The 24,298-nt window shown below is 37.1% G+C and overlaps 2 protein-coding genes across 4 annotated transcripts in view; one reads left to right on the top strand and one right to left on the bottom strand.

Annotated features, from left to right (window-relative positions):
• Positions 1 to 2,968: 2,968 nt before the first annotated feature.
• Positions 2,969 to 23,820, bottom strand: LOC102810283 (adipocyte plasma membrane-associated protein-like). 2 transcript variants are annotated; one of them, XM_006822073.3, is made up of 10 exons: positions 23,755 to 23,820; positions 23,499 to 23,660; positions 23,230 to 23,331; positions 22,970 to 23,085; positions 17,028 to 17,120; positions 16,528 to 16,647; positions 7,491 to 7,662; positions 4,348 to 4,482; positions 4,068 to 4,257; positions 2,969 to 3,626 (listed from the first exon to the last, which is right to left on the bottom strand). In XM_006822073.3, exons 2-10 carry the CDS (start codon positions 23,639 to 23,641, stop codon positions 3,357 to 3,359), a joined length of 1,341 nt encoding a protein of 446 aa, XP_006822136.2. In that variant the 5' UTR covers positions 23,642 to 23,660; positions 23,755 to 23,820; the 3' UTR covers positions 2,969 to 3,356. The 2 variants fall into 2 exon arrangements, with proteins under 2 accessions (XP_006822136.2, XP_085347971.1); XM_085491845.1 differs by lacking the exon at positions 23,755 to 23,820 and having other exon boundaries at positions 23,499 to 23,744.
• Positions 4,057 to 24,298, top strand: part of LOC100378685 (lysosomal cobalamin transporter ABCD4-like) — a 31,997-nt gene continuing 11,755 nt past the window's right edge. Inside the window, exon 1 of one of the 2 annotated variants that reach the window (XM_085491833.1) lies at positions 4,057 to 4,192. Coding sequence is in view for 1 of the 2 variants with exons in the window: in XM_002739198.3 (XP_002739244.2) it covers positions 24,091 to 24,134 (44 nt within the window). In the remaining variant the exon portion in view is untranslated. Of the gene's footprint in view, positions 4,193 to 23,681; positions 24,135 to 24,298 lie in introns of those variants that run through there. The other variant, XM_002739198.3, reaches the window with a different exon arrangement.

Raw genomic sequence — 24,298 nt, 5'->3', positions numbered from 1 at the left:
CAGCGAATATTTTTAAACCTGTCACAGCACAAAAAAACTATGTGAATCGACGCTGGAGATTGGATGGTACGACAACCCTTCGTCAAATATGCTTTGTTACAACACCATTGATTGGCTGAAACTTGCATGATCGGAGCACGACCTAGGTCACAGAACCATATTTGTCCGTATTATCAACAGGATAATTATACAAAACACATTGCGAAGAATTATCGTGGATGCTTATCCATGTGTGTGTTTCTCGATTCCATTATATTTGTTGTTGTTTAAATATAGTTATTATTTTTCATTCGTATTTAGTTTGTATCGATAGACAATCATTTTCTGTATTTGTTCGTTTTCGTTTCATTCGATTCTAAACATTATTCTCTGAGTTATGTCTGTTAGAAGCCGTTTCATGCTTCATTTCACCTCACAATACATGTATTCCTATGACAAAGAAGCACAAATCAATTTATTGTAAGCCATTTACGCAATGTTCACAAACATGCCTTTATCACAGCGAACACAAGAGAAATCGCAACTTTGTAGTGGATTAAGCCGAAATGTTTATTCTATAGTGACCTTCTCACATAGCACACCAATCATAGTGTTTCCCCCCAATTTTAAAATCTGCGGTGTAATCCTATTCACCCTTATATAAAGGGTTTTTTAGTGCATGTTTAGTGTGGATTGTTCTAATTGTACTTTGATGCCAGACTTCTCTTCCGAAATAAACGACGTATTACAATCTACCATAGTCTCTTACTTGTGTTACCATTACACAATCACAGTGCTCAGTTTTTTTTGGACCTGATCGAATGTGTGCGATAGACAGCCACATTTTGGTGCCGAGACCAGGATACTCTACAACTCCAAACTACTCAACTTACAACGCACACTAATCGAGACAGTTTCCAGTCAACGAACAGCATGTCTGACAATGAAGATCGAGATTCCGTCGCTGTCGACCTCACGCAACTTAAATATCAACGCCATGACCACAAGAATCAACAATCAGGAAAGAAAACCCAGACAACCATGTCGTACTCGTGTTGAAATACATTTTGTATTTCACGTCAGAAATATTGTTTAAAATAAATATTAAGTCCAAGCCAAATCGAGGTCAAAGGGACAGATTGCGTGCATATAATTATAGATAGTTAAAACAAAAAGTATTTGAACTTTTGTCAGCTGTTCAACATCTATAAAAACCAGAGACAATTATAAGACAATGTGAACCTCGGAAATTTTTCTGTTAGTCCGAATTTAAAATGCGAGCGAGCTGGCGGTGATATTTCGGGGTTTGCGCGGTCGAAAATAAAGCGGAAATTGTCTGTTTGAATTCAATAAGCGGTTGCAAAAGTGAGAGAAAAAGGTGATTGGAAAGCGGAAGTGGGCGGGAGGTTCTGCGAAGTACTGTAACTTTGTGCAACTTTCTTTTAAATCGTTTTATTTTCCCAAGTCACTATTCTATTTTATTAATACCATTTTTTCTAATACAATGGCGAGGAAAAGAAAGAAAGCATTGACAGACGGGCAAACAAAAATCTACCATTTTTTTTCAAACTTCGGCCATTTTGTTTCACCATGAAAACCGTTTTATTAGATCTCTTATCAGAGACACTTGAAGGATTAGGCTGTTTGTAAACTGTCAGCGTGTACAGTGGGACAGTAATGTTTGTCAGATGATTATCCCTCATTTTTCGTTTGCATAACAATGAAAACCCAAACGTTCCTGGAGTTTTCTTAATTTTTCACACTCGAGCTTGAAATTATTCATTATCTGACACTCTTTATCAGTTCTATAATATCAGTGGTTAATGTTTTGCAATTCGTAGTGTATATTTATAATAATGCAGCAAATCTACAGTGTTTTATTATCCAAAACTGTTTTTCGCATTTTTCTCGAGTTGAAGTTTTGATTGAGTATGACTCATTAGGACCGCCGCCAAATCAAGTGTATTCGGACTAGGACATTCAAACTCGGTTATCGTTCAAAAGATAATGATGGTGCGAAATATGTCTGGGTTTTTTAAGAAAATGCTTTGTCACAGAATAATAGTTTGTTAAAGGTGCCAAGTATGAAATAATTATGGAACAAAAAAACAACCCTGAATAGAAATCGAAAGAATGGGTCTTTTGATTATCGGAGACGCATTTCAATGGACTTGATTACAGACAATGCCTTGCGCAAATTTCACCCAGAAATTCCACATTGTGCTCTTGCAATTGGAGACTTAGTCATTTTTACAAGGTTTGCCATTTGTGTGGTCTCGTGGTAATCACGTAAACATTGACTCTCCAGTATGTGCGAACTTGTCCTTGTATACTTAGGCTTTTGAAATATATACGCTAAATTACCGTTCTGAATGAGACAATAGACAGAGAATGCTTTAATCAAAAACGTCACCAAACCCTTCTCGCTACCTTAAAGTACAGAAGTTGTCACGTAAATAAACAATGTATTTTACACGCGTTGTATACGTCGCTATGAGTCCCATATGGAACAGGACACGGTGTGACGACTGCCGCCCTTTAACATTTCAACATTTCTCTACTTAGTCAAAAGAGTTACTTATGCTTTTTTTCACGGAACTGTCTCATTAAAATAAAATATTACATCTAGAACAAACACCCAAAACCCGTAACAAGATGTCCCAGTGTCATACAACTATTTGATTTGAAGTGTCGTTCAGAATTTAATAATAGTTAATACCAGTTGTATGTTCACACTTTACTATCAAAACCACCATTTCGACCACTCGTGTGCCAGTGATCAGTGTTTGGGCGAGCGGTCGTGTTTTTCAATGAGCGAGCGAGCTAAAAAAACGTGATTAAAATGTGGTCGGTTTCCGGTAAGTGATAAGCGGTCGCAAAAAAACGACTGCCTCCCTTTAATATAATCTATGTCTTGGTAATGGGAATATAAATTTTTCCTTGGTCTGTACATGCATTTATTTCTGTTCAACCAGTTTCAGGCAGTATATTGGCTACTGTAAAATTTTATTCATTTATGGTCATCCTTTCAATTCACGTTTTTTTTAAAAAAGATTTAAAATTGTGCCCTGTTAATTCATGCTGTAACTTTTTATGCACAACATGAGATAAAAATCATATATATCGAAAGAATTGAGACAATAACAATTTTTATAATTTTAACTGCATCACTTTGCTGTAGTTGTTTGGTGTTGTTGTGAAGTTAATTGACCCACTAAAGTCGTTTGGAAATTACATTAATGCCACAATACAAAAGTTTTGTTTTACTCATTTGCTTGTTTGAACCTATTAGGATGCTTTGTAACATCATTAGAAACAAGCACTACCGGTATTAGTTTTTCCGACCATCTCAATCTACAACCATGACATCCAACATGTCATGTATCTGGTTCTTGCGATTGTTTCCTATCTTTGTTCGATGAAGACGAGCTTCTATGTGATCCAGATAAATCAAGTTTACCAATAAACGATGAATGATATGAACCAAGATATAGTTGTCCCGGAGCTGTTTCTAACACCTCACTCACAGATGGAATAACTTCGCCAGTAGGGTCATGTAAGCTTTGTATAATATCACCATCTGCATTTAGCTCAATCAATAATCCATATTTTGGTGCCATACGCTTTAAAATCTCTGGGTCAAATATCTGTATTAATAATAATAAACATAAACAATTTTTTTGATAATTTATAACATTTCTCAATTTTACTAAAGACAATTTTACATACATACGAACAATTTGAGATACATATCAAAGTGGATCAAACACAAATCTAAGCTGCCACTTCTTATCATAACATGTTATAGGAGAAAACAAAACAAAACAAACAAAACTTCATCTGCCTCCACTGGTAGAAAATAAATTACAACTGGGAATGAGTCTTATGTTTTAGCGTGTGAGTTTATAAGTAACAAGAAGTACGTGGCTCTATTCTGTAGTACCCAGGTAATATAATTATACATCTATTGTTTCTCAATTTCAAATTTATACAAATTTATACATCCTTGCTTAACTGACAAAAACATGCAACTTTGCACAAGAATCCAAACTTCAAGCTAATAATCAATAAAATACAATATACATTACCTTTAGTAATAAAGACCGTAACCATGGTCTTGAAGCAACATAATCAAAGGCAGAAAATGTAGGATCCCGAATTATGGCCATACCAACCCAATAACCACCACTGCTGCTAGGTCGGATGTTATCAGGTAAGCCTGGTAAATTATTCGCAAATACTTCAACTTTGCCTCTATTGGGACCTTTCAAATTATACCTGCTCGGTAGAAAATAAGGTCAACATTACATTCTCGAAACTCTGTCATATTTGTTCTCATGTTGAATTTTTTTTAAATCCACTACTTACTTAATTATTCTGGCTCTGGTTGTCTCAGTGACCAATAAGTAATCTTGTTTTGGTGACAGCTGAACACCATTCGGGAAGTGTAAATTCTTCAATAGCACTTTTGCTTTTCCTGTCACAGGATTGTACCATAATAATCTACACATTGTGTGGAAATACATGTACAACAATTTATACACATAAAATGATTTTTAACTAAGTACTCAATACTAAAAAATAGCAGCTTAAAGCAAGATGGTCACTCCACATTTCCAAACAAGATTTGACTGAACCATTCATTAGGTGCAATGGATCATAAGAATAGAGCTGCTGCTGGCAGATGACATCGAAAACATTTTCGTCAATAAACACAGTGAAAATAGGGTAAATATATCCTTGTACAGTATTGCGTCAGGCTGTTTTATGCTAGCTGAGCTGCAGTACTTGCCACTGATACCATGGACATTCAAATCACCAAATGAATCAGACAAACTCCAAAATTCAAAATGACAAAAAATTATTCATTTGACTGTATCCTGGTGAGTACGATATTTATCACAGAAATATCATAATATAATAATTGTTTAGAATCAGCCCTGTGTATGAGACTGAGTATGATACAGCCAACAAAAAGGACATTTTCATTTAATTTTTAGCATTGCATATGATTTAATTTTCCAAATGGAGTAAATGTTGTGGCCAGGAAGCAAATGTACATGTGTAATTTCTTAATTGTTGATTTTGAATCTCATATTTTTTATTAAACTGTTACTTGAGTTGAAAACCATAGCTTTTGTTTTTGTTATGTTTAAAGTTTTTTCGTTCACAATAGTGACTCAATTTATGGTAGCGAGACGAGAAAAAAAAAAAAAAAAATTGGGACCGGTCACTGGTAGCATAGTGGTTGTCGCATCAGACTCGTGTTCGGTAGACCCGAGTTCAAATCTTACACTAGGCTGAACATCAAAAAGGTTCGCAGCCTGTTTGACGCCAGGATAGCGCATTAAATTGCCATTCGATAGAGAGATGGCTGCACAGCCCTGTCATGTAGTCCCTAACATGAATATGACTTCTGTGGCAAATATGCACTATGTGTCAAATCTAGCACTTGCAATTTGCATATGCAAAAAAAAAAAAGTCAGGAGCGACAACAGTGACCTTCAATGTCTGGAACTGTCGCCTGGCATAAAAAAATGTTGGACTATTAAATATATATTGTATACTTTCTTTTTCAATGAAAACAATTTATTGTGCGTGATGCATTAGGTTCATAAATTTGGTTTATTTTCATGAACTCATCCACTGTATGTTTACATACATTTCCATAGCTGCATGCTTAATAACAGGTGGGAAAGTACTAAACACAATTACACCCCTTTCACCCCTTGATTACACGAAGAACTGCAGTCAGATGTTGATAAGTCGTTACAATTGGTCAGGCAGTTTGTTTTGAAATTTACTTCATCTGTTCACAATGTTGGCAACAACCCGGTAATTATCAAAGGCGTGATTGACAGGTCAACAACAACAAAATTAAAATGTAGCAAGGCTTGTTCATTTCGATAGACACCATGGCCACTCGGTACAAATAAACTGATTGGCCAATATATTTAGCATTATTGCTAATTTGCATAACAGAACAAATATTCCCAGTTCGTTCCCACACATGCGGAAGGTAGGTTGCTCGGTGTGCCAGACAAATTAAAGATGATGGAAATTCACAAGCCGGAGATGTTAATCAAAGTACATTATATGTACTATGGAAGTGTACGAATCACCCCAATTCACATCACTGAAACTCGGTTACAGCAGATGTCTTTTGAAGATTTTGTTGGGCTAATCACCAGAGAAATCAAATACCTCAGTCGGATGGGAGCAACACTCATTTAAGTACTCGATGATGAAACCCAAAAGCTGGATTTACCACGGAATGACCGATTTAAACTTCTACTAACTGACAACATAGTGCGCTCAAAAAGTGGGACACTAAAATTACAAATACACACGGTGGATGGGAAATCCCCAGCGATAAAGTCCTCTAAGACCAAAGAATACGTAGACACCGACAACGACACTTCGATGTCGCGAAAGCGTAGACTTGACTTTGTCACCGGTAATTCCAACAGGGTAATACCCACAAAAATTCTGACGTACAAAACCCCATCGTTACAGGATCGGGAGAATGAATTAACTGACAAGTTGGACACACTTTCACAAGTAAAGATCTTGGTTGAACGCGAATTGACTGACTTAAAGTCGCCACCCCCGCCGCTACCCCCGTTAGCTTTACCGGGATTAAACGTTGTCGAAGCAACGTGTGCACATTGCCACCATAGAGGACACAAGGAAGCAGGAAATCGAAAAAAAGCAGTGTGTGTATATTAAGCTTGTCCAGGCTACATGTACTGTGGAAGTCTTGACAAGCACCACGTTTCCCAGGAAGAATGCTACCAGTTCACGATAATGTGATCTGTTTTTTTCGAAACACCGCTCTGTCGACTGATCTCGGAATTTTATTTATTTATTAACACACAACATCCCCCGGAGGGGATGAAAAGGGTTACAAATCAGATATTAGTAAAAGAAAAATAACTACACAAAAAGTAAGGGAACAAACATTAAAAAAAGATAAAAATTTGTATACAAGGAATGTGTTACTGGCTTAGTTTATGTAGGTGCTGCTGTCTTGTATTAAAACAGTTTTTTAAATATTGAATAAGACATTGCTCCCAAATAAAGCTGAACTACCTACCTCTCTTATTACAGCGGGTTTTTCCACACCTTGCTTATCCATTGCAACGACCTATAATAGTTGCCTCGATACTGACATGAAACTCAACTGACGGAAGTTTTAAATTTTAGTAGCGTCGCCATGGTGTCTATCGAAATGAACAAGCCTTGCTACATTTTAATTTTGTTGTTGTTGACCTGTCAATCACGCCTTTGATAATTACCGGGTTGTTGCCAACATTTTGAACAGATGAAGTAAATTTCAAAACAAACTGCCTGACCAATTGTAACGACTTATCAACATCTGACTGCAGTTCTTTGTGTAATTAAGGGGTGAAAGGGGTGTAAACTATTACTCGTATTTCCCCTCTCGCTACCTTAAGCAGTTTTGAAGACCATCATCTGCAGTTTCTGAATATGTTGCTAAATAACCTTACCTGCCACATGAACCTGCTTCTGAACTAAGATATCCATGTTGTCGTCTTTGCCATTTATAACTAGAATCAGTAAAATAGACTATTCCATCTTTTTGTAAGTCAAGGTCATTACCCAATTTCATTTTTTTTTTCTCAACCACTGTATTTGATGACACCAGTTGGATGACATCCCCTGAAAGTTTAAATATGAGGCTGTGTGATTACTTTAAAAGGTACTACATAAATTCAAATTTTTACAAATTTGTGTTGATTAAGTTGATATCATTTTTCCTGCCAAAGTTGGGCTCTCTCTATAATTCAAATTTAATTTTAAAACAAAAGAGAAATATAATATTGCTAAAAGATTATCTTTCATGTTGTAATTCTTAAATTAACAAGTCATTGTTAATGACACAGTCCCTGTCCAAAATGTTGTGCTCTGACATATCAATTTGATACTGATGAAGTCATTGAGATTAGATTGAAACCATTAATAAGAGATGGATTTGTAAAAAAATATGATTTAGTGCTTTTATACGAGAATTGAACATTGGGCAGTCATATTGAATAAAATTACAAAAATAATGTTCAGGTTGATGTTACTGCCTAAATTCACTGTGTTCAATTACCCACCATAGACTCCGGTCAGTCAAAATGACTACATGTATTTTTAACTGTAGGCAGAGTCAGGCGCCGATAGATGGCGGGTTTTCCGAGCCAACAGAAACATCATTCGGGATGAAACACTCTACAATAATCACTCAACACCTTAGTTAAGACCCCAAAAAGGGTGGTGTCTTTCCTTGCCTGTGCTGTTGCCGGAGCAAGAAGCCAAATGGCTGCTGTGGTGACAGGGTTCGGTGTGCCCGAGAAAGTTAGACCCAAACCCAATTCAGGAGGTAGCATGTTCTGCATGAGGGCATAGGCCACAAAGCGGGACCTGGGAGCTTCCAGGGAGCGCTGATGGTAAAGAAATCTGTCCGCAGAAATGCTGAGACTTTGGTTCTTGGCGAGAAACCTGATTCATGTCTTTAGTACAACGCCCATAAAGGTCGTGCACCAGTCCAAGAAAGACAGTTCCACGTCAAAAATTTGAGTGGTGCTGAACGGAGAGGCTCCAAGGGTGGTCTGCTTAGAGCGGACAACAACAACAGATAAGTCCTAGTTGGACGGTTCCCTGCGTCTCTGCGTCTAGAAAGCAATAAATAGTCTCCTAATAATCGGACAATCGTCTAGTCTAGTCGAAACGTTCTCAATGGTGGGAGACAAGGCCGACCTGTAGCCAACGATCGTTGCGTAGGACAAACCTACTTCGTCAAACAGGTGGACGAAGGACTCTTCTAGCTGGCCAATAAAGGGATGGTACGGATCAATCTCCCTTCCGCTACACCAGTCAGTGTATGCTCACAACCTAGAAATGTAGGCTGCGTTGGTGGAATCCCTGTTTGCCCTGGCCAGGACGTTGGCAGCCCGCTCAGATAAAGCTTTCATATGTGCAGGTCTACTGAGAGCCTCTATGCATGTTAGTGATACCTGCTGGGCTCATAGGTAGTGCGCTGTCCGGTTGAGACAGCAGGTCCGGCAAGTCCAGAAGCACTACTGGTGTTTCGACTAGCATTTCCAGCAGAAGTGGCAACTAGGCCCTGGTTGGCCCATTGGGTGCAACCAATTACAATATGCAGGTGTGCTAGTGGGAAGGGAGGAAAAGGCGTGCACAACTAAGTGGGTCCACGGGGTTAGCAAAGTGACCCTGGCCCAGGCTCCTGGAGTCGACAGGAGTGTTATGCACGTCAGGAGTTTGGCGTTCCGAGGTGCGGGAAACCAGTCTACTGTAAAGGGGGTAATTATTCACTGGGTTTTAATTTAGCTTATTTCGCTGACTGGAAAAATGCGCTAAATTAAAACACAGTGAATTTGTAAAATTTAGCATAGAACACATTATCTAAATGATAAAACCGTGAATTTAAAACCCGCTGAATATGCCTGAAATGGTAAATCAGTGAAATTTAAACCCAGTGAAAATTAGTCATTTTACAGTATTTTTGGACCGTCCCACAGCCGAAACAGCCTGGAGGCTATCCACTGGGTATCAGCCACTCCGTGTTCTGGAGACAGAGCCGTCCTGAAAGGGCGTCGCCAGACTGTTTCTCACCCCTGGAAGGTGGTGTGTAGTTAGCTCCACATTGTATTCCAGGCATCAAAGGAGAATTTGACAACGATAGGGAACGCGTCCCCCCCTCCTTCTTGAAGGAGACCACTGCTATGTTGCCTGTGTGAAGCAGGACTCTGTGGTCTCGGACTATGGGTAGAAAGTGTGGTAGTGCTAAGTGCACTGCTTTCAGTTTGGTGGTCCTGAAACCAATGCGGGGGCTATATCCTTGGGCTTGTTCGTCCAATAGGTGCACTCCCCAACCTTAGAGGGAAGCAACTGTTACCAGAGTCATACCTGCGGCAAGTGGGTCCAAGGGGGCCCCCTGTCAGAGGTCGGCCAGTGACAATCACCAGGGCAGGGCTTATCTCATAGGAGAGCTTGGCGTTGTAACAACAAGCGTTGTACCGAGCGGCTGCATAATGCGGCCTGGTGAACCACCCTTTGAATCAAGGTCATCATTCCAATGATCCGCATTAGTTCTCAAAGGGACACTGAGGGAACGCTGACTAGGTAGAGATGGGACTTGTCTATTTACTAAAGAGCCCAACTGGTGAAGTAAATCCTGTGTTAGCCTGACGTGTTTGGCTAATAACCCCTTGAATGGGTTGTGTAGTAACCAGTCGTCTACGGATTGAGGTGTATCGACATTTGGTGAAGCAGCAGCACTACCTGTTTTATCACTCTGGTGAGCACGTAGGGCGCTGGGCACCCGGAATTTGAATACTTGGCCCAGCTGGGCCATTTGGAGATGGCAACTCGCTGGGTACATCAGTATGTGCAGGTAGGCCTCGCTTAAGTCTAGTGGGGCTAGCCAGTCGAAACGGTGGATGGAGAGAAGAACGCTGAATGGCGTCTCCATGCAGAACCAATCGAGGAGCACATACTGATTGGCACCCTTTTCCAGCAAACTGCTACTTCCTGCCTGATTGCTTCCATCTTGCGGGAGTCCCCTGGCAGTGCCCAATAGGGGAGACACTGACAGGGGAGATGGAGATTAAAGCGGTATCCTGTAACAGAATGTCACCACCTGGAAAGGTCCAGGGATCGGTCACCCACTGTCTCCAAACCGGACTACACTGGCGCAATCTGTGTACGACAGGGATATGTGCTCTCTTCTCCCATGAGGTGAGTTTTCCCAAGGCCTGAATTAAGTTGTGACCTGGCCACTCGCCGAACACATGTCTGTCCTCCCCAGTCGCAGAGGTAAGCGTCAAACACGCTTCCCCCGCTGCCCGGGTGGACGACCGCCCGAGGACGGTGAGGAACCACCACGTGGCCCTTTCCTCCCTGGGGGGCATGCCGTTACTGTTCCCTCCCGTGAAAGGGTATGAGCGCTTGCCTCCTGGCCGACTCTGGCTAGCAAACGACGCCCTAGGGCATTGTGTTTTCTGTGCTTGGGGTGCCCTCCGCTTACCCTTGGCAGGGCCAACTGGCTAGCGGATTCGATCTTTTCCCTCTGGTTTATTGCACTCTGAAGCTCTGAGACTGTACCCACCATTCCCCGAACAAAGAGGGTGGAAGATGTCCAGTCTGCGTCACTGAGGTGGGGAGGTACCCCTGACTCAGTTTGTCAGCGAAAACATGTGCGTCTAAGGCCGCTTCTCGTTGCACAGTAGTGGCCCGGCCACGAGAGCCAGGTGACACTAGGGGGTGTCGCATGTAGATGTGCAGTGGCCCGCCAGTAAAAGGGTCGCCTGGTCTAGGAGGCTGGTGCGTTCTGCCTCCAAGGTCTCAGAGTCCTGGGTGCGCACAATAATGTGCTCAAGCAACTCTGCCCTCAGGGTGTGATGGATCGTTTCAGATTGAGCTGGCGAGAACGCCCATGGAACGCGGCTGTCCCCCATAACCCGGTGTGCCAAGCGGAAATTCATTGGGGGTGTTTTGGTCTCATCCCACACTTTGGGGTCTGATCCCAAAACCACACCGACCGGGTAGCGTTTGGTCCAGCGGAAAGTGTTGCATAAAATTTTTCCCCACCCGCTGGCCTTAAACGTTACCTCCTCCACGTTACATCGGCCATCAACACTGTTTGCGCTCCATGCACCCCACTTGAACGGACAGGGAGAGACGTGCTGTCGGGGTTGCTTTGGATCCCAGCACCCGTGATCCCACAGGATCAAGGGTGGGGGTATTTACATCGTACCGTTACCATTGTACCATTACCACGCAACGAACCCTGGCTGGCTGAAAGTAGGGGGATGCACCCCCGTTGGCATTCAGTGCCCGAGGCCCCAGCGGAGACCCGGTGCAACTAGCTTGAGCCTCAGCCTCATCCAAATCAGTGGGAGAGCAGCGGGTGGGAAAGGGGGGGTTCCCCGGAATAGAAATGTTTGAATGCAAACAATGCTTTTGTGTTTCTTCTTGCTTGCCCACTGAGTGGAGACAGTTCGCTTTGACTGCGTCTGATCTACCTGGCCTGCCAGGGACGCAATTTGCTCTGACAGTCCTTCGTCCAAAGCCCTCAACTCGAAGGCAAACTCGGCGCCATGCGAGAAAGGGTCCACAAAAAGCATATCGGATGTGGGTTCTATGCTGGTAAATTCTGAATATAACCACTGCAAAGTCGACTTGAAAACAAAGAGACCAAAAAAACAAGCAGCCTGTCGGCTGAGATAGCTCCGCTGTTAGCAATGCACATGGCAATTAAAGAACAGAAGATATCATTAGAAAATGAACAAATCTGAGAGAGGTCCACATGTAGTACCTATATGTATAATCAAAGCAATTGGACTTGCGGTTTTCAACAAGAAGTCGAAGATATCACTTTTTACCAAAAATTACAAAAATATTCATCAAAATTAGAGAATTAAAGATATCATCATGAAATGAACAAATCTGAGAAAGGTCCACATGTAGTACCTATATATGTAATATCAAAGCAATTGGACTTGCAGTTTTCAACAAGAAGTCGAAAATATCACTTTTTACCAAAAATGACAATGATATTTTTCAGTTATCCATAGTTGACAGATGCAATGACAGATCTACTACCAAACAAGCAGCCTCTTGGCTGAGATAGCTCCGCTGTTAGCAATGCACATTTCAATTAAAGAACAGAAGATATCATTAGAAAATGAACAATACGTATAGTATCAATGCAATGGGACTTGCTGTTTTCAACAAGAATTCAAAAATATCATTTTTCACCATAAATGATTGTGGTTTTTTAACAAGAAGAAAATATCACTTTTTACCAAAAATGACAAAAATATTCACCAAAATTAGAGAATTAAAGATATCATTACAAAATGAACAAATCTGAGAAAGGTCCACATGTAGTACCTATATATGTAATATCAAAGCAATTGGACTTGCAGTTTTCAACAAGAAGTCGAAAATATCACTTTTTACCAAAAATGACAATGATATTTTTCAGTTATCCATAGTTGACAGATGCAATGACAGATCTACTACCAAACAAGCAGCCTCTTGGCTGAGATAGCTCCGCTGTTAGCAATGCACATTTCAATTAAAGAACAGAAGATATCATTAGAAAATGAACAATACGTATAGTATCAATGCAATGGGACTTGCTGTTTTCAACAAGAATTCAAAAATATCATTTTTCACCATAAATGATTGTGGTTTTTTAACAAGAAGAAAATATCACTTTTTACCAAAAATGACAAAAATATTCACCAAAATTAGAGAATTAAAGATATCATTACAAAATGAACAAATCTGAGAGAGGTCCACATGTAGTACCTATATATGTAATATCAAAGCAATTGGACTTGCGGTTTTTAACAAGAAGTTGAAAATATCACTTTTTACCAAAAATGACAAAAATATTCATCAAAATTAGAGAATTAAAGATATCATTACAAAATGAACAAATCTGAGAGAGGTCCACATGTAGTACCTATATATGTAATATCAAAGCAATTGGACTTGCGGTTTTTAACAAGTTGAAAATATCACTTTTTACCAAAAATGACAAAAATATTCACCAAAATTAGAGAATTGAAGATATCATCATGAAATGAACAAATCTGAGAGAGGTCTACCCAAGGTACATATACACCAAGTATCAAAGCATTCAGGCTTGTAGTTTTCAAGAAGAAGTCGAAAAAGTAAAACATTGACACGGACGACGACAGACAATCACTCATATGATAAGCTCCGCTCGACAAAGTCGACAGCGGAGCTAAAAACAGCAGCTAGTCCTGGTGCTGTTATTACATCTATTCATTTCTAAATACGTAGATTAAGCATAAAATGAAGACGACATGCATGAGGGAAACGAATTACAGTAGGAAAAGGTAACGTAACAAAATCAACAAGTGATTTGGCTACAACGCCCGGGTTTTATTTCTTTGTTGTGAAAAATGCTACACACAAAGAGAAAAACGACATGAGGGTAAAAATGACAAGAAAAACTTATCCTACCAGCTACAATGTAGGATGTCGCGCCAGCGGCATTAACCCTAGCTAGAAACCTGGACAGGAAACAGCAAGCAATCCAGGCAGAGCTCGCTACACTTCATCTCCACTTGAGGCGGAGAAAAATCAGAGTTGATATCCAGGCGTAATGGCGCCGCCATATGTGCTCGGTCACGTGGTTCGTGATGTAAGGGAAAAGAATCTTGGGGTCATGGGGCTTTCCCTGACCTAGTAGCATGGATACCATTAAAAACAAAATGGCCGCCAGTCGGCCATATTTGTTTGAATCACGGAAAAAGTATGACGTGCACCTATAACCCAATATGTATGATCATCATACCAAGTTTGATTCAAATCGGCCCAGTCATCTCTGAGAAACTGCTGCAGACACATTTAGGTATCAGAAATAGCAAATTTTACATTCAAAATGACCGTCGGTGGGCCATTTTTTTCTCCGATAATAAAGTAACTTGACGTACATATGTAAGACATCATGTATTGTCTTCATGTAAAGTTTGAATGAAATCCGTCAATGGGTGTCCGAGACATAGCGAACCCAAATAGTCCCCGTTTTCGGACTTCGTCCGAACAAGGACTAATCAAAGAAAGCTTAGAAAGAACTCCCTTGTGCTGAGAGTATTGAAGACGCATTAAAAATTAATTCAAAATTACTTGTACATGAGATATTGATGGAAAAGCTGAAAACTAATTATGTAAATCAGGTAACTAATATGAACAGAACAAAAAAATTATGAATTAGTGTGTTAATTAATTATGTTAATTAGGTGATTAATAAGCATAAATATTTACCAAAAACTAATTGGGTCTCTGCATAGTTCTCTTTAAAAGTTTCATTAAAATCCAATTCGTGGTTCTTTATATATCAGTGAAACATTATGTAAATTAAGTAATTAATATCTAATTAAAACTAATCAGGTCTCTGCATAGTCCTAGAAGATCTATGTAGCAAGTCTCATTGAAATATGATGATCAGTACTTGAGATATCAGGCAAAAAGCTGAAAATTAATTAATTATGCAAATTAACTCTTGAAATAACCAAGTTTTATTGAAATGTGATGATTAGTACTTGAGATATCACTGGAAAAGTCGAAAATTGATTAATTATTATGCAAATTAGATAATTAATATTGCACAGATTTTTACCCAAAACTGCAAATCTGCGCATTAGTTTGGAGCATCCATGTGCCAAGTTTCATTGAAATTCAATGAGTGGTTCTTCAAAAATCAGTGGAACAGTCATAGAACAGCTTAAAATCAGTTAATTATCATGCAAATTAGGTAATTAATATTCATATATTTTTACCCAAAACTAATCAAATCTGCGCACTAGCTCAGAGCATCCATGTGCCAAATTTCATCAAAATCCAATTAATGGTTCTTCAGATATCAGTGGAACAGTCTTGAAACAGCTAAAAATCAGCTAATTATCATGCAAATTAGGTAATTAATATTCATAAATTTTTACCAAAACCTAATCAACTCTGCGCATTATCCCAGAGTATCTATTTACCAAGTTTCACCAAAATTTGATTAGTGGTTCTTGAGATAACGGTGGAACAAAAAAAGTGACATACATACATACATACATACAGACATACAGACAAACAGACAAACAGACAGGGTAACTGCAAAGACTCCTATTTGTGCTTCGCACACGGGAGTCAAAAATGCATCACACATTTTCCCCATTCCCAAACCAAATCTTAGTCGTGTTGAAACTAATTAACTGCATTACTTTCATTGAACATAATGCAACTTCGATGCATGTCATACATGTGCCAAGTTTCATTAAAATCCAATGAGTGGTTCTTTAGGTGTCAGTGGAACAGCTAAAAATCAGCTAATTATCATGCATATTAGGTAATTAATATGCATGGACTTTCACCAAAACCTAATCAAATCTGCGCATTGGCCCAGAGCATCTATCCACCAAGTTTCATCACAAATCAATGTACGGTTTTTGAGATATCAGTGGAACAGACAGACACACAAACACACAGCCAGACACACTAACTGCAAAGACTCCCTGTTTGTGCTTCGCACACGGGAGTCAAAAATTACTTTAGTACCAATGAAGAGAAATATGGTTATAGATTTGAATAACATCTAATATGGAAATTATGCAATAATTCATTACATGAAGTGAATTTTGAATTACTATCGTATTTATCCCAAACATCATCCACCACAAAACATCGTACATGGGCGATCTTTTGCAATTGCAAGAACAAATAAATACCATAAAACTCTATTATTCAGGTAAAGTAATAATAATTGTTATTTCAAGAGTGTGTATTAAAAGAAGACAAATGGAAATTAATTTGTTATTTTTCAAATTAATTGAATAATTGCTCAAATTAATTGAATAATTACTCAAATTAATAAGAATAATTTTTGGTTGATAAATACAGTAATTCAATTTTGCTCTAATTTGCACTTGTATCATAATTATAAACAGCTCATTCGATAGATGTATAATAACACAACCTATACCACCTCACCTGTTTTGGGATCTACTTTATATAGGCCTTTATATGCATCTATGACATAGAGTGTACCATTACTGTCCACTCTGATACCCAAGGGCCTTCCACATCTCGGCTCCTCCTCATATTTACCAGCTGAAAATGTACATAATAATGACGAGTCCATTACAAATGGGGGCTGGGGGGGGGGGGGGTCATTTGTACCGGTAATTATCATGGCATGTTCAATATGAGTCTAATTCAATGCATATAAGTACATTACTATAACCCACTACTCAACACAAACTCATCTATTTTCCTTAAAAAATCATATACAATTGTATTTATTGTATGATAGATCATTGAAATATCATTTTTTTAACAATGAAAGACACAGTGCTGTCATTTTACATAAGCGCATGTAGTTTTAATAATAAGTAGAATGTCATACATGAAAAAAAATCTTCTGAAAATGACAATTCATCAACATTATATTTTAATTGTTACAAAATCAAAAGTTGATACACAATACATACTGCATGGTGGGATGCCAAATGTAGCCAATGTGCTGACAGTTTTCCCAATAATTTTAACCAGTCTACCATCAGTGGTTCCAGTGTACATTACACCTGTAAACAGACAATGTGTAAATATTCACTAACAATAAACAATAAAAATCTCTAAGAAAACAAGGAAAAATGAAAGGATTGAAATGGCTAACTAAAAATAAAACAAGCAGCCTATCGGCTGAGATAGCTCCGCTGTTAGAAATGCACATTTCAATTAAAGAACTGAAGACATCATCAGAAAATGAACAATATGTATAGTATCAAAGCAATCGGACTTACAGTTTTTAACAAGAAATCGAAAATATCACTTTCTACCAAAAATGACCAAAATATTCACCAAAATTAGAGAATTGAAGATATCATCACGAAATGAACAAATCTGAGAAAGGTCTACATGTAGTATCTATATATGTAATATCAAAGCAATTGAACTTTTGGTTTTTAACAAGAAGTCGAAAATATCACTTTTTACCAAATATGACAAAAATATTTACCAAAATTATAGAATCCAAGATATCATCACGAAATGAACAAATCTGAGAAAGGTCTACATGTAGTATCTAAATATGTAATATCAAAGCAATTGAACTATTGGCTTTTAACAAGAAGACGAAAATATCACTTTTTACCAATAATTACAAAAATATTCACGAAAATTAGAGAATTGAAGACATCATCACAAAATGAACAAATCTGAGAGAGGTCCACATGTAGTACCTATATATGTAATATCAAAGCAATCGGACTTGTGGTTTTTAACAAGAAGTTTAAAGTATCACATTTTACCAAAAATGACAAAAATATTCACCAAAATTAGAGAATTAAAGATATCATTACAAAATGAACAATTCTGAGAGACGTCCACATGTAGTACCTATATATGTAATATCAAAGCAATTGCACTTGCGGTTTTTAACAAGAAGTCGAAAATATCACTTTTTACCAAAAATGACAAAAATATTCACCAAAATTAGAGAATTAAAGATATCATTACAAAATGAACAAATCTGAGAGAGGTCCACATGTAGTACCTATATATGTAATATCAAAGCAATTGCACTTGCGGTTTTTAACAAGAAGTCGAAAATATCACTTTTTACCAAAAATGACAAAAATATTCACCAAAATTAGAGAATTAAAGATATCATTACAAAATGAACAAATCTGAGAGAGGTCCACATGTAGTACCTATATATGTAATATCAAAGCAATTGCACTTGCGGTTTTTAACAAGAAGTCGAAAATATCACTTTTTACCAAAAATGACAAAAATATTCACCAAAATTAGAGAATTGAAGATATCAACATGAAATGAACAAACCTAAGAGAGGTCTACCCAAGGTACATATACACCAAGTATCAAAGCATTCAGGCTTGTAGTTTTCAAGAAGAAGTCGAAAAAGTAAAACATTGACACAGACGACGGACGACGACGACGACGGACAATCACTCATATGATAAGCTCCGCCCGACAAAGTCGACAGCGGAGCTAAAAAAATGCATAGTCCCTGTCCATTTTCAGTGTAAGTTTATATCACAGTGCATGTATACATAAAGTCTCATTATTAAGAGTGCAATATGGTCACTGATCAGCATTTTGAATCCAATCTAAATCAAAGGAAGCTTAGAAAGGACTCCCATGTGCTGAGAGTATTTGAGACACATTAAATATAATTCGAAATTACTTAGCTGAAAACTAATTATGCAAATCAGAAAATTAATATGAACAGATTTGATTGTAAAACTAACGAGGTCTGTGCAATGTAACAGAAAATCTATGTTTCCAAGTTTAATTGAAATGTGATTAGAACCAAAAAAAATATGAATTATTATGCTTATTAGGGAATTAATATGAACAGATTTTTACCCCAAACTAATTAGGTTTGTACATTGTCCTAGAGCATCTTTGTACTAAATTTCATTGAAATGGAATAATTAGTACTTTAGATATCAGTGTAAAAGCTTAAAATTGGTTAATTATGCAAATTAGGTAATCAATATATACAGATTTTAACCCACAATTATCCAGGTCTGTCTGTTGTCCTACAGCATCCATGTACAAACATTCATTGATATGTAATGTTTAGTACCTGAGATATCAGTGTGAAAGTTGGTTAATTATGCAAATTAGGTAATTAATATGCACAATTATTTACCCTAAAACTAATCAGGTCTCAGCATAGTCCTTGAGTATGTAAGTACCAAGTTTCATTGAAATGTAATGCTCACTACTTATATCAAATGCTGAAAATTAATTAATTATGCAAATTAGGTAATTAATATGTACTGATATTACCATAAAAACTATCAGGTCTGTGCAGTGTCATATGACATCTATGCACCAAGTTTCATTGAAATGTGATGATTAGTACTTATATCAAATGCTGAAAATTAATTATGCAAATTAGGTAATTAATATGTACTGATATTACCATAAAAACTATCAGGTCTGTGCAGTGTCATATGACATCTATGTAACCAAGTTTCATTGAAATGTGATGATTAGTACTTGAGATATCAGTGGAAAAACCGAAAATTGACTAATCAAATTAAGTAATTAGTATCCAACAGTCATAGAACAGCTAAAAATTAGCTAATTATCATGCAAATTAGGTAATTAACGAGCATGGATTTTTACCAAAACCTAATCAAATCTGCGCATTGGCCCAGAGCATCTATGCACCAAGTTTCATCAAAAACCGATGTATGGTTCTTGAGATAGCAGTGGAACAGTCGGACACACATACACACACACACACACACACACACGCACACACACAGACACACTAACTGCAAAGACTCCCATTATGTGCTTCGCACATGGGAGTCAAAAATTATATGACATGCATCGAAGTTGCATTATGTTCAATGAATGTAATGCAGTTAATTAGTTTCAACACGACTAAGATTTGGTTTGGGAATGGGGAAAATGTGTGATGCATTTTTGACTCCCGTGTGCGAAGCACAAAAGGGAGTCTTTGCAGTTACCCTGTCTGTATGTCTGTATGTATGTCACTTTTTTTGTTCCACCGTTATCTCAAGAACTACTAATCAAATTTTGGTGAAACTTGGTAAATAGATACTCTGGGATAATGCGTAGACTTGATTAGGTTTTGGTAAAAATTTATGAATATTAATTACCTAATTTGCATGATAATTAGCTGATTTTTAGCTGTTTCAAAACTGTTCCACTGATATCTGAAGAACCATTAATTGGATTTTGATGAAATTTGCACATGAATGCTATGAACTAGTGCGCAGATTTGATTAGTTTTGGGTAAAAATATATGAATATTAATTACCTAATTTGCATGATAATTAACTGATTTTAAGCTGTTCTATGACTGTTCCACTGATTTTTGAAGAACCACTCATTGAATTTCAATGAAACTTGGCACATGGATGCTTTGAACTAATGCGCAGATTTGATTAGTTTTGGGTAAAAATCTGTTAATATTATTAATTACCTAATTTACATAATGATTAATCAATTTTCGGCTTTTCCACTGATATCTCAAGTACTAATCATAACATTTCAATAAAACTTGGTACATAGGTGTCATATGACACTGCACAGACCTGATAGTTTTTAGGGTAATATCAGTACATATTAATTACCTAATTTGCATAATTAATTAATTTTCAGCTTTTGATATTTCGAGTAGTAATGATCACGTTTCAATGAAACTTGGTACATAGTTACTTGAGGACTGTGCAGAGACCTAATTAGTTTTTGGGTAAAATATTTGTGCATATTAATCACCTTATTAGCATAATTAGTTAATTTTCAGCTTTTCACCTGATATCTCAAGTACTAATCATCAAATTTCAATGAGACTTGCGACATTTTTTCTAGTACTATGCAGAGACCTGATTAATTTTGGGATAAATAATTGTGCCTATTAATTACCTAATTTGCATAATTAGTTAATTTTTTGCTGTTCTATGGCTGTTGCACTGATGTCTAAAAACCACTCATTGGATTTCAATGAAACTTTTAAAGAGTACCCATCACATTTCAATGAACCTCAGACTATGCACCATATTAGTTTTTGGTAAATATTTATGCTTCTTAATCACCTAATTAACATAATTAATTAATACTGATATCTCAAGTATTGATCATCGCATTTGGATAAAACTTGGTACATAAATGCTCTAGGACAATAGACAGCCTGATTAATTTTTGGTTAAAATCTGTTCATATTAATTCTTCAATTAGCATAATAATTAATATTTTTTTGGTTCTAATCACATTTCAATAAAACTTGGTACATTGTGCAGACCTTTAGTTTTACACTTAAATCTGTTCATATTGGTTACCTTATTTGCATAATTAGTTTTCTGCGTTTCCATCAATATCTCAAGTATAAGTAATTTTGAATTAATTTTTAATGTGTCTCCAAAACTCTCAGCACATGGGAGTTCTTTCTAAGCTTTCTTTGATTAGTTTGTTAATACACATGTGGCTACTCTTTGACCATCATGGATTGGATAATAAAACAATGCATGTGCATATGGCCGAATACAGGACAACAATCGTCCTTTAAACTTGATCAGTCCTGGAATGTACCGCTGTTTTTTGACAGTTGTATGACCAGTTTTGAACCATAGAGACTGAACATAATGTAACTTTTGGAAGAAATGTACCAATATCACAAGAACATCTGTATCTGGAGAACAAACATTATGCCATTCTCTCTGCAATCATTGTCTGTTTTTGTTGCATGTAATGTGATACGTGTATCAGTCACTTCTTGTGTTGCATCCACTGTACTATGTGAGGTGACTTTCTCGGTTATTTCTTCATTCTGAAATCCACTCTCTGTACCTTTCACTTCATTGATCATATCGATCAAAAACATCAACTACATTCCTAGCAGTTGAAAAACATGACAGTAGGCCTGTAAGGTAGGCACTTGCAAGGTTTTCAAATGTACTGTGGTTATTTTCATTCAATGCTTGAATAACTGTCATGAAATCTTTTATAAACACACTCTTTTTATCATGGGTTTCTGACAATTCAGTGCCACTCTCCACTCTTTCCTCGAGCCTTTTTTGTCTTTAGCATACTTCAGCCACTTTGAATCCAATTTGAAAAATAAAATTACTTGCATCAGGAACCCGTAATATCTAATATATGTACCATGTTTGAACAAAATCCATCCATAAATGCCTGAAATGCTTGATATTTGATGAGTTTTTAGCACAAAGATGGCCACCATTCGGCCATTTTTAATAGGATCGTCAAACCAATATATTTGTATATCTATGACATTATGTTTAATGAATATTTAGAATTTGAGCATAATCAGTCACAGCAAGTCAGAGATATGGCACTAGAACCATTAACAAAAAATGGCCGCCATCGAATCTTTTCTGAAAAACAAAATGTGCATCAAGGTCCTATAATGTCCAATGTATATACCAAGTTTGAACAAAATCCATCTGTAAACACCAGAAAAATACTTGATTTTGATGATTTTTCAGTACAAAAATGGCTGTCATTCGGCTATCGTGAATCAGATTGTGAAACAAATTGATGTGCATATGTATAATATTATGTATGATGTATGTGTGAAGTTTGAATGTAATTGGTCCAGGCATGTCTAAGATACAGATGCACACATGGATGCACGCACGCACAGAGGTCAATCCATAAGTCCCATAAGTTTTCGGCCGAACGGGAACTAAAAACTTCATTGTACTTTTTTATAGATCTGTTGTTTTTATTGTCTTGTATTCTACTTTTATATACTTTATTACTTCAACTGTAGATGAATTGTCATTATTCATTATGGTGTAATAAAGATATTTTTATTATTATTATTATATATGAAAAATCTTCCATATATGTAATATATACGTAATATACCTAAGCAGTATATGTAGAATCATTCATAACTTACCATCATGAAACTCAAGTGACTCCGGTCCAGTTATTTCACCATCAAAAAGTTTCTTGGCATCTTGCAATTTGTTATTCGGTGCTAGCACTCCCACAAATTCTGGTGGGTCAGGCAAACTGAAATTACAGAAATTAAAAACTTTATAAAATATTAAATATTGGCAGTGAATTGAAATATTAGGTAAATTTTAACAATATCACATAAATGAAATATTTAAAAATACATTAAATTAATTAAAATAATTAATGACAAGACATTACCTGAAAGTAACTGGTTTTATTGGTGATGGCAGACAAGCAATAATAATAGCAGTTATTGCCACAGCAACACAAGTGATTATAATGACTCCTCCACATGAAAATCTATAATATTTGAAAACATACGATTACCTTTTTAATATTATTATTATATTAAAAATATTATGTTTTTAAATTGTCAAATATAATCCGGGGATTGTAATTTTTAATAATAAAAAATATGAATGAAAAATGAGAAATAACAATGGGAAAGTGCACTTGAAAAAAATTACCCAGTTTTAGCCTGTTCGTTGTCTGTTTTGGTGTTTTGCAAGGAGCTGTATCTATCTTCTTGGTATATCTGACCTTCATCAACATCTGGCCCCGCTTCTCCGGTAACCTGTCGATGTCTGACACCGCCTTCGACTACGGACATGGTGTTTAAATATTTCAACCTTAGAAAATCCAATACAGTCGATCATGAGCACGGCTTGCGTTAATAGGGGTCATTAACAAAAATAAACATTTACTCAAACAGTTACATTTTACCTGGTAGAACATGTGTCGATCAAAAAAAAGCGTCACCCGGAAGTTACGAACGACACTGCCGGATGTTGTTGGATTACACCGCGGATAAAATAAATCGTGTCTATTTTTCTTACAGTCACTAACGATTATTGATGAGCGTATTGGTGAGTTTTTGTTTTACATCAAGAAAACTGTTATCAATATATGAACAGTGTAATTTATATATAAATTCAGATCAAAGTTGAATCGGGATAGTGCCAAGCACGTCCATAGATATATTCATCCGCCAAATGTGGCCACGCCCACCATGAGGCCAGCTGATTTGACTTGACCGCTGAACTTACAGATGTTGTCAGGATGGTTGCGTGTTGCTCTAGCAAAGATTCCTCTGCTCCACAAAGGTGGGTTACCAAGGTTAACTTTTTCTACATCATAACTGGGCTGAAAGAAAGTTACCCCCATGCTTGCACGGTATAAATAATATGATCAGGAATTGGGTCAACTGTTTAAAGATCGAGATTTGTTGTTCATTGAGGTCATTGACTGTGTGACCCTTTAGGAGAGC

Source organism: Saccoglossus kowalevskii, chromosome 2 (assembly GCF_978046115.1).
Source record: "Saccoglossus kowalevskii chromosome 2, keSacKowa6.1, whole genome shotgun sequence".
Taxonomy (NCBI): Eukaryota; Metazoa; Hemichordata; class Enteropneusta; family Harrimaniidae; genus Saccoglossus; species Saccoglossus kowalevskii.
The sequence above is the reverse complement of the archived record's forward strand: the minus strand, read 5'-3'. Positions and strand labels throughout refer to the sequence as shown.